At 38.7% G+C, this 11,423-nt stretch overlaps 1 protein-coding gene across 1 annotated transcript in view; it reads left to right on the top strand.

The window, feature by feature from the left end:
- Window positions 1-2,666: 2,666 nt before the first annotated feature.
- LOC103994882 (glycosyltransferase BC10-like) overlaps window positions 2,667-11,423 on the top strand; it is a 43,843-nt gene continuing 35,086 nt past the window's right edge. The window contains exon 1 of the mRNA XM_009415334.3: window positions 2,667-3,294. Coding sequence (XP_009413609.2) covers window positions 2,755-3,294 — 540 coding nt within the window. The 5' untranslated portion in view covers window positions 2,667-2,754. The remainder of the gene's footprint in view (window positions 3,295-11,423) is intronic.

The raw sequence follows: 11,423 nt of genomic DNA, 5'->3' as shown, positions 1-11,423 counted from the left end.
GGTTAACTCCGTCATCAATTGATTGTTATCATCAAAAAGGGGGAGATTGTTGAATCTCGTATTTTGATAATGAAATCAATTAGTAAATTATTTGATCAAATCTATATATTGAGAAAAGTGTGTAGGATTAACTACGATAGCAATCAAAGCATAAAGTAAAATAAAGTGCCAAAGTCAAAATTGAGATTTCTTTGGGAGTTCGAGAGTTAGTCGGAAGTCCGGACGTTCATCGGAAGTTCTACCGGAATTGACTAAGAAGTCCAAGGGCTTGCCAAAGAAGCTCATCGGAACTCACCAAGAAGATCATCGTGAAGTCCAGGAGCTTGCCGTGAGTCCGCTGGAACATTACCGAGAGATCTTTGGAAGTTCGTCGGAAGATCGCCAGAAGCTCATAGGAAAAAACCTAGACTAACCGGACTTGATTTGCTTAGTGTATGCCTTAAGAATCATAGTTAGCACATAATTAGGATTAGATTTGAGAGGTAATCCCACTAACTTTGTTAAAGTCCAACTGGGCCTGTAATTGGACTGGTTTGGGCTGGACTCAAGGCCCAACTAGGTTGCTAGACCCTGTCTGGCGATGGCACCACCAAATTGGGGTGGTGGAACCGCCTAAACTAGGTGGTGGTATCGTCAGTAGTTAATGCTCTCGAACGGTGATATTGTCCTATTAAGCAATGGTACTGCCAAAGCTCGATCTCCGAGCTCTATCAAGCAGTGGTACTGCCCAAACTAAGCGGTAGTACCGCCTAGAGTCAGTCTACAAGCGGTGGTACAGCCCAATAATGGCCATGGTATCGTCAATATCCCGAAAACCAGGGATGCGATACTTTTTTGCTTCAATTTCTAAAGTCATTGGAGCCTATAAATACCCCACCCTTTTCTGCATGAAAAGACATGAAAATGTGAATAATATCTTAAAGTCTTAGGGTGTTAAAAGGGTTGTAAAAGTGCTAAGAGTCCTCCTCCTCCCTTTCTAAGTCTTGTGATCATTCAAGAGAGGTGTGAGCCTTGTAAAGGTTGTCTCCTAAACTCATGAAAAGGAGAAAGTGCTATAAAGAGGGTAGTTGGTCTTCGCCCATTGAAGAAAGACTATTAGTGGACGCTGGTGGCCTCAACGAAGAGGAATCGGGAGTGGATGTAGATCATGACGACTGAACTACTATAAATCCGATGTGCTCATTTTCATTCTGTGTTTTTACTGCTATTACTTTCTATGTTAATTGCTAGTTCATTTACTCTGAAGTCAAGCACTTTCCGAGATTGGTTTTCAACGAACGAATATATTACAAAATCGATGATTTTGTTCGCTGCATTAATTTACCCCCCTTCTTAGTGCCGTTCTTGATCCTAGCATTATGAGCTAAGTGAAATATTTTACAATATATTCTTATACTAATAGTAATTAAGATGATTGTACAAAAATACTTCAGAATTTAAGCTCAATTTTAACTCAAAAGTGATTTCATAGATAACAAAAAAAAGAGAAGAATGTATTGCTTTCTCAAATTTTGAGATGAAATACATAGCAGCCATAAGCTGTGTCATGTCAAATAATTTAATTTTGAGGAATTCTAATATATTTCTAAGGAAAAATAATGTAGATCAACTAAAATATATCGTGACAATAAGTTTACTATTATAATGACAAAAATCATATCTTTGGCCGCACAAAATATATTAAAGTTTGATATTATTTCATGCGTAAATTGATAGATAAAGAAGAATTTCAAATGGATTATTCCGACATTGAAGACCAATGTGTTGACATGTTTACTATTGCTTTGATGAAAGAAAAATTTTATTTTTTTAATAATAATTTAATATTATAATTATTTTAAATTTAGAAGGTATAAAAAAACTAATTCAAAATTTATTGATTTCTCGAAACAGTTGTAAGATGTTTGTTTATGCAGCGAGGCTGTTTTATACTTTTATAATTTTTAAAAACTTATAATTGTCAAACTGTAGATCGAAGTACTCGAACTCTACTTTAATATATTCTAACCACCGTCTTCTTCTCGTTTGTTATTGAAGTTATGCAGAAATCCCCAGATTACACGTCGCTTAGAATCCACTCAATATAATTAATTAATTACCTTCTGTAGATACAGACGTCTCTTTCCACCTCGTCGTAGGTCAAATATTCTTCCAATCGATGTCTTGTATGAGATCGAAAAGACTTGTGGACCAATTCCGTCGTGTATCTTAGAACTAACATTCAAGGATGACACATGCATACCAAATGAACGTCGATAAAAACTCAATGGATGCATGCATGGTCAAATAAGAACTGCTCTTGATTACTGACTAGTATTTCTTGAATAGCAGTTTAGTCTCATCAACTAAACATCGATTGCACAGAAGAGCAAGATCAAGATCATTATGCTAATTAATTCCTCGTTAATTGTGCCAATAACTCTTTCTTTTAGACGGCAGTCCCAATGGCTTATTTCTTCATTCCACATTCCATGTGCCGACGGACAGGTCGTTGATGCCGGTCCAAGGAATCTTCGTACACGGTAGACAACCGAAGACTTCATCCCTTTGGTGCTCCTGCACTATTCCATGTGACCTTCATGATGTCTAGTTGATGACCTCTCTCTATTTCAGCAAAACATACAGACTTCATAGAATCCACAAACCCCACATTGCACCCTCCCCAGTATCGTATTTAGACTTTTACTGCAGAGAGAGCGACTTCTATCCCTTAATTTCTATTGCTCTTCAGATGCAATAGAAACCAAGGCGGAAATGAACAAGCACCAAGAACAGCTCCTGCCATCTTCCATGTTACTCTTCCCTCCTCGTTCCAAACATCTCAGCCTTCTCTTAGCTTTGCTTCTCTTTGGCTTTGGCTTTGCTGTCGGTATCTTTTCGAGCTTCTACCTCCAGACGACTCCGTTTTCTCTTTCGATGGCACAACTTCTCCTGCAACCTTCAGCTCCATCTCAATCAGCGGTATCAGCATCCTCGCCACCTCGAAGCGTTTCTGCTAAGCCACGCATCGGGCTGAAGGAATTCGTTGAGCCAGATGTGATCCTGCATGACATGACCGACGAGGAGTTGCTATGGAGGGCATCCATGATTCCAAAGATCCAAAAGCGCCCATTTAGTCGTCCACCGAAGGTGGCGTTCCTGTTTCTTACCAAGGGTCATCTCCCCCTTGCTCCTCTGTGGGAGAAGTTCTTCGAGGGGAATGAAGGGTTCTACTCCATCTACGTGCACGCGAGTCCACTTAATGGGTCAGCACCCAAGGGATCGGTCTTCCATGGGAGAAGAGTTCCCAGTAAGGTCAGTCGCTTGTTAACATCGTTTTAATTTATAAGTATGATCAAGCCCTTCTTTCTGCTTCTGTTGTTGTTGATGAAGATCAAACCTTTTAGTCATTCTGACGTATCTTAGTCTGTTATATGCATACAGTGTAGTGAATTCTTAGAGCCAATTAATAACAAGATTCATAGAGTTAAATAAATTTGGGACTCGATCTTTGCTCAGGTGATGTGCAGCAGAGGATTCGAGGTTAGAGATAAATGAATGGGACCGACCGGGTAGGCAAGACTTTTCCAGGAACTTGGCCATATCCTTCACCCTAAACTCTGGACCAGTTATTTCTAAGCCCACCACACCAGTGGTAGTTGTCAGCATTTGGTTGCCTTGGGTGCAAGGACATTGTGCTAACTTGATTGGATCAAGGATATTTAAACTCATGATATTAAGAAAATTTCTTAATATTAGAAGAATTTTTTTTTGGAAAATTAGAAGAAACTTTTATTACATTAAACCACTACGAGATGCTTTAGACATGGAATCGAAACTGAGACCCATTACATTAACCACTAGAATGTCTAAAATTATTCTAAACAATGAGTCTATGCGCTCATGGTTTTCTAACATCTTAACCTCTATAGTCATACCTCTATTCTTTCTGGCTTCCTTCAGATTCAGAATCTGGGTTATCAAGTCTGTTTCTTGCGCAGATATGTTTGTGCTATAGCTGAGTCAATTATTTGACCGTCATTATGGTCTGTTGCTTCTGTCATCTTCTCCATCCTAATCACAAATTTACGGTACAGGTGCAGGATGCATCTGCTCACTAATAATAATACACAAAGTTGGGTAAATGCATGAAGTAAATTTAGGTGAATGCAATTATGTCTTAGGCACCACCCTATTTACCTGATTTAATCTTTTGACCGTAATCTTTGAAGGGATAGGTGGTGAGATGGAGTTTAAACTAATGACAAGAGTGTGGATAAGGAAAATATCTATCTTCACTATTACTTAAACTCCATACAATGCAAGTGTTTAACTTAAATTTATTTCACTATAGCTTAAACTCCATACAATTAATTATCTATTTCATTCTATATTCGCAAATACAATGCTTCTAACAATTCTCAAACGATCAAATCTCTTCCGTGAGTTCCATACTTATTATGGTTTAGTATTGCCCATTTGCTTTGTTAGAAACCTAAAATTCTTTAGAAAATTTCTTTCCTAGAACGTACATAAAACCATATTAAGAATTGTTCTATTCTTTCTTTTAGAAAATTCATTTTGTTTTGGTTTATAATTGATGCATGATTCAATGATTTTTTTTAGAAAATTTTAAATTCATATGATATATATTCATCACTTCTGGATGTTCTTAAAACATTTGATTTTACAAGCATCGATAGGACCATAAACATTTAAGTTGTTGTGCTGCTCTTTTTGTTCCTTTTAATTTACAATGTTTTATTTTATTTTATTATGCTTCTCCAATAGTTTTAATGTCTCATAATTGAAGTGACCATATTTAAGATGTTATAATACAGAATTATCCTTAACAGGAACTTCAAAATAATTTGACTGATCAATGCATAATTATAGAGGCAACATGTTCGATTCTTAGTCATTTTCACATGTAAAATTAGTTTTCTATTTTTTTCATGAATTGAAAGTGTCATATCTTTCATTTTTACCTCATTTTAAAGCAATTGATTCAAAATCAAAAGCATAATAACCATATGAAATAAGCATAATTTGACTGTTCAATGCATAATTATGGGGGAAACATGTTCAAATCTTAGTCATTTTCACATGTAAACTTAGTTTTCTATTTTTTCATGAATTGAAAGTGTCACATCTTTCATTTTTTACCTCATTTTAGAGCAATTGATTCAAAACCATATGAAATATACAGTTTCTTAGCATTATTAAGTTCAAAAAAATCAAAATAATTTTTGAGAAATAACCTAGAAAGACTCGAGTATACCATATTGTAATATTTCAAAATTTTCTTATAAAACTTGTAAATGAATCATTTTTACCTTGTTATTGCTATTCAGTGCCTTTGGAAGTATTTGCAAAGCCTTTTTATGTTTTAACTGAAACAATAATTCTGAACATTGCATCGTTGGATCCTTGATAAATTGTGAACAGAGTGTTCTCTCTTTCTTCCTTTGATTCTTTTAGTTATTCTCTTGCTTCTCTACTTCTAGACATTCATGTATCTGAAGAAACTAGAAGAAGCTTCATTTAAATGCTATATATATTATAATAACTCTTTTGTTAATTTAGGGAGTTGTAAACGGATGATGGTTTTTTTTTAATGGTAAACAGAAGATGTTCAGGGATGCCATAGTTTAAGATAACTCTTATACCATTTTTTAAGGGATAATTAGAGAGATGGGGTTATAAAACTAAAATTAAAGTGTGGACAAAAGATCTTTATTTAACTCAAATATTTTCACTACAACTCAAACTCCATACAAATTAGTTTATTATCTCAATCAATTTATCTTTTATTATCTTATTTCCTATTATCATTTCTCCTGTGGCACAATACATGCCTTTATACAAGGCATCTCATATCTCAATAATAAAAATTTCAATTTGAGTCTATCTATTGTGAGACCTCATTTTCCTTTAAATTTAATGTAGGTGTTTATGGTGTCTTGGAAATAAGATAAGTTCAATTTTTTTGACCAACTTTCAAGCTTTGAAGTATTCCTAAACCTCATCCGGCAAATACAAATGCTAATAGATATAATGCAATATATTTCTTCATTTTTGTCCCAATTAACCCAACAAGCAATGACACCACCTCAGTCGTAATCAGCAACTCAATCAATATCGACACTAGCACCTATAAGGGTTCCCCCACCTGATGTAATATTAATATCTCAAGAGTGCCCGAAGCCCATCAAGCCATCGGTTAAGCAAGCACCTTTTTTCCCAATTGAGGAATTTAATGGACTACCACACCACCATTCTATTCTAAGTAAATCCCAAACCTTGTTAGTAGATTTGATAAATGATTCCTTAAGGATCTAACTAACACAAATGGACTAACGTTGGAAGAAATGCAATGAGAATTTCAATAATCCAAAAAGGAGCTAATCTCGACTAATTTTTGTCTCTTATCATTGGAGGTCTTTGATGGTAATACCAACCCATTGGAGCACATTGCTATTTTTCGTACCTAAATGTCATTATATGGTACTTTGAATATCCTAATGTGTCATGCCTTCCCAACTATATTAAGTAACCCGACATGAGAATGGTACACTAGTCTGAAGTTTCTCTCTATTAGTTCTTTCATTCAGCTCGCTAAGGAATTTGTGCTTCACTTCCTCAAGAATATATGCTCGAAGTCATCAATGGTAATGCTTCTCGAGCTTAGGCAAAGGGAGGAGGAGACGCTCTCGAACTTCATCATTCGATTCACCAATTAGATCCATAGCATGCAAGATGTACACCCGTCACTTGTCATACAAACATTCATGATGGGACTCAAGTTCTCTTGTCTTTTCTAGTTATTAACAAAGAGGCCACCGGTGACGGTACCTGAAGTACTCCAACGAGCTAATCAATATATCATGGCTGAGGTAATGGTCTCGAGTAAATGTGAAGAGATATGCAAAAGACTAAGATAGGATCACCTACAATCCTCATCGACTCCAAGGTCACCATGGTAAAGAAGAAGTGACTGACCTAAATTGTCTCACTCGGAGCCTAAGTCAACCCCCTTGAATATGACTAGAACTGAAATCTTTTTGTACATTACAGAGAAGGGACTCTTAAAAGACCCATACTGATGAAGACTCTATTGGAAAAGAGAGATAGATCCAAGTAATGTCACTTCCACCAAGATTACAACCATGACACAAAAAATTATCATAACTTAAAAGAATAGATTGAATAACTCATTTGTCGGAGACTCCTTAGGTGGTTCATCCGAAGGTATCAAGAACTTTCACCTTGAACTTAGGGGTTAGTGAAAAGATAGATTAATGTCATCATTGGTGGACCCGCCTCAGGAGGAGACAACTTCTCGGGTCGTAAAGCTTACACCCAACCTATAATTTAAAAAATACCCACAGATGGGAGACGACCTAGAAATAATCTTTAAGGAGGAAGAGATGAAGTACTTCGACCCAAACCATGATGATGACTTGATTGTCTCCATGAGGATGATCAATGTTCAAGTGAAGAGGATCATGATTGATATAGGTAGCTCTATTGATATCCTCTACTTTGACACTTTTCAAAAGCTTGAGATCTCAACTAATGACCTCACTCCTATGGCTCCTTTGTTGATGGGGTTCACTAGCAACTCAATATCCTCTCTAGGGATTGTGAATCTATATGTCATGTTTGGAGATGAGCTGTGCTCCAAAATGGTGATGACCATATTCCTAGTGGTCGATATCCTCTCAACAACAATGTAATCATAGGCCAACCCATGTTGAATATGTTGAGAGCCATGGTATCGACCTACCATATGGTGACAAAATTCCCAACAAAGGTTGTCATTAGAGAGCTGAGAAGCAACACGAGGGAGTCACGCTAGTGCTACCTTACGGTGGTCTCCCTACCGAATAAAGCATGATCTAAGGCACCTCGAAGTCTCTCTAAATCCCTCCTACACCCGAGCACCCTTGAACAAAGCTTGCCCCGATCATGTTGTTAAAGTCGGGGTGATACTTCATAAGGAGAAACGAATGCAACTTATCAATTTCCTTAAGAAGAATACTAAAGCATTCACATGGTTGCTAAAAGATATGCCAGGAATCAACCTAGATGTAGCCCAGCACTACCTAAACATTTTTCCTAAGGCACGACTAGTGAAACAAAAGCTTCACAAGTTTGCTCTTGAACGCCAATAAACAATCAACAAGGAGGTAGACAAGATGTTAGAAGCACGGTTCCTTAGTGGCTCACTAATATTGTACTCGTTAAAAGTCTAATAGAAGTTAGATAATGTGTATTGATTATACTAACATCAATAAAGCATACCCGAAGGACAGCTACCCTCTTTCTTATATTGATTAGTTGGTTGAAACTACCTCGGGTCATATGCTCCTCACCTTTATTGATGCATTCTCAGAATATAACTAAATAAGGATGACACCAGATAATCGAGAATACACTTCCTTTATCACCTATCGAGGTATATATTGTTACCGAATCATGTTATTCATGTTAAAAAATATAAGAGCAACATACCATAGAATGGTGAACAAGATATTTAAGCACCAAATCAGAAAGAATACCTAACTATATATAGATGACATGATAGTCAAAAGCAAAATGGCTAACTCACATTGAACATATTTAGCCAAGATATTTTGAGTTCTAAAATAGTTCGACATGGACCTCGATCCAGCCAAGTATGCTTTCAAAACCAACTTAAGGAAATTCCTCAGATTCATTATTCATTGAAGTGGAATAGCAAACCCCAAGAAAATTCGAGCTATACTAGAAATGCAACCATATCGACCGATAAGGGAGTTCAACAATTAACATGACGAATAGCAATGCTCAACCAATTCTTATCTCAATCATGTGATAAATGCCTAAATTTCTGTTGGGTCCAGCCCATATGTGGGCTTGGACAATTGGGCTATTGAGCCCAAATCAGTAAATCAAAGAAATCAAGAGAGATAGGGTTTGGTGAGGTGTGCGTGTACAGAAAAAGCGTGCAGCGTGCAGTGGCATGCAGAGAAAAGAGGAGAGAGAAATAGAGAGAGAAAGTAAGGTTTCTGAGTTTTCTATTTGACGATCGGTGGCCAAACGTTGTCAGTTTTGGCCTAAATTTTATGTGGAGAATCCTTGCATCAAACTCTACAATCCTAACAGTGTTGATCTGCAGTTTACCCTCTCTAAGGTACTTTCCTGTGATATCCACTTTGTGAGACCTAGAATTCTCTTATGAGGAGATACATCCTACATGATGAAGATATGCTATTGTTGAGCCAAGATCTATGTTCTTGATGTTATTCTTGTTAGGATCGAGAGCACTAAGAGGGGGGGGGGTGAATTAGTGCAGCGGAAAACTTTCTACGATTAAAATCGAAAGCTGCGTTCAAACGATAAAAACAACTTCTGTATGAAAGTTGATACTAAGCAAGGTTAAAGTCAATCTATGCAGGCAGTTTGCAGCTATAATGAAAACCAGAATATCGATACAAACTGAAATCCGACGTTTGTACGAAGAAACTGATTTACGTCTAAATGCTGATTCGTAAATCACTTGATTAGATAAGACGCAATTTAAGCAGGAGTATAAAGGCAGTGTGCAGTTATGGTAAAGCTCAAAACGTAAACGCAATCTGTAATATGATGATCATACGAAAAAGCAGATTTACGTCTAAACGCAGATTTACATCTGAACCTTGAAACTCGTTCGTAAAATCGCAGAGGGCAGTAAGCTATTGAGAAGTTTGCAGTGAAGGTAAAATGCTCAAAGGAAATGCAAACCGGGATTTAGAGTGGTTCGGTCAATCTTGACCTACTCCACTTTTAGCTTCCTCCACCGACGAGGTCATCGACGTCAACTAGAGGTCTTCCTTCAATAGGCGAAGGCCAACCACCCTCTTACAGATTCACTCTTTTTGACGGGCTTAGGAGACAACCCTTACAGAAGTTTTCTCTCCTCTCTTTACAACTCAAACTTTGAAGAACAGAAAGAGGAAAACTAGCAGTTTTGAGCTCTAAGAACCACATAAAGACAGCAAGATTTCGAGTGTGTGTTCTGTGCTTTCAGTGCTGAATGGGTGGGGTATTTATAGGCCCCAACCCAGTTCAAATTTGGAGCTCAAATCTGTCAATTCCCGGAATTCGGGGATCAGGCGGTTGCACCTCCTGACTGGGGCGGTTGCACCGCCTGGCAGAGCTCGAAGACTGAGCCTCTAGGCGGTGCCACCTCTGTCAAGGGCGGTTGCACCTCTCTGCTAGAGCTCGAAGACCGAGCTCAGGCGGTTGCACCTCCTGACTGGGGCGGTTGCACCGCTTGGCAGAGCTCGAAACTTGAGCTCAGGCGGTGCCACCTCTTGTTAGGAGAGGTTGCACCGCCCAGTCTCGCTCGGAGACTGAGCCCAAGCGGTTGTACCTCCTGGCTGGGGCGGTTGCACCGCCCAGTCTCCCTGGGAGACTTAGCCCAGGCGGTGCTACCTCCTGGCCTAGGCGGTTGCACCTCTTGGCACTATTTCAGATCATTGGTTGGGCTCCAAACTTGGCCCAAACCAGTCCGAATTCAGGCCCAATTGGCCCCTAACAGGGTTATAAGATTAACACCTAATCCTAACCCTAATTAACGTGCTAACTACGTTAAAGACATTTCTTAAGCTATTACAAAGTTCACAAGTCAAGACTTCTTCCGGCGAGCTTCCGGTGAACTTCCGGCGGTCTTCCGATAAACTCTCGGAAACCATTCTGCGGACTCCCGGCAAGCTCCTAGACTTCACGATTTGATCTTGGCGAGTTCCGACGAGCTTCTTTGGCAAGCTTCTAGACTTCTCGGATTTGTTCCCGCAAAACCTCCGACGACCGTCCGAACTTCCATTGAACTCTCGAACTCCCAACGTGATCATAGTCTTGACTCCAACGCAACTCCAGCTACATGTCTTACTTTCATCGTAGTTAATCCTGCACACTCAAAATAAAAACTTTGATCGAGACAATTAATCCTAAGCAATTAACCAAGTTGTCCGGCATGTCATTGGTCCCTCGACGCTTCGTCCGATTCTTTGGCGCATCGTCCTTTCCTACAGCCTATTGCCCAATCGGCCAGTTGACTCCGCAACTCCGATATCCTTGGCACAATACCCGCTCTTCTTGGCCCGAAGCCCGAGTCCACGGCCCGAAGCCTTTTGTCGATACGTCGACCGATCCACCGGCCCGACGTCCGATCTTCTGACATGTTCCTCCGGCACAACATGATTTTCCTGCTTTAATTGTCTCATCCTGATCGAGGCATCCTGCGTCACTCAAAATGCAGATTAAATCATAAACATATATCAAGTAGTTTCATCATCAAAATACGAGATTCAACAATTCTGATCCTCTAGTTATTCTAGAGAAGACCTACTGTAAACCTGTTATCATTATTATTGATAGTGGAAGTTTGAGGTGGACTACGGTCTCGTGGTTTT

The sequence above is a fragment of the Musa acuminata genome, chromosome BXJ3-8 (assembly GCF_036884655.1).
Source record: "Musa acuminata AAA Group cultivar baxijiao chromosome BXJ3-8, Cavendish_Baxijiao_AAA, whole genome shotgun sequence".
In the NCBI taxonomy this organism is placed as follows: Eukaryota; Viridiplantae; Streptophyta; class Magnoliopsida; order Zingiberales; family Musaceae; genus Musa; species Musa acuminata.
The sequence above is the reverse complement of the archived record's forward strand: the minus strand, read 5'-3'. Positions and strand labels throughout refer to the sequence as shown.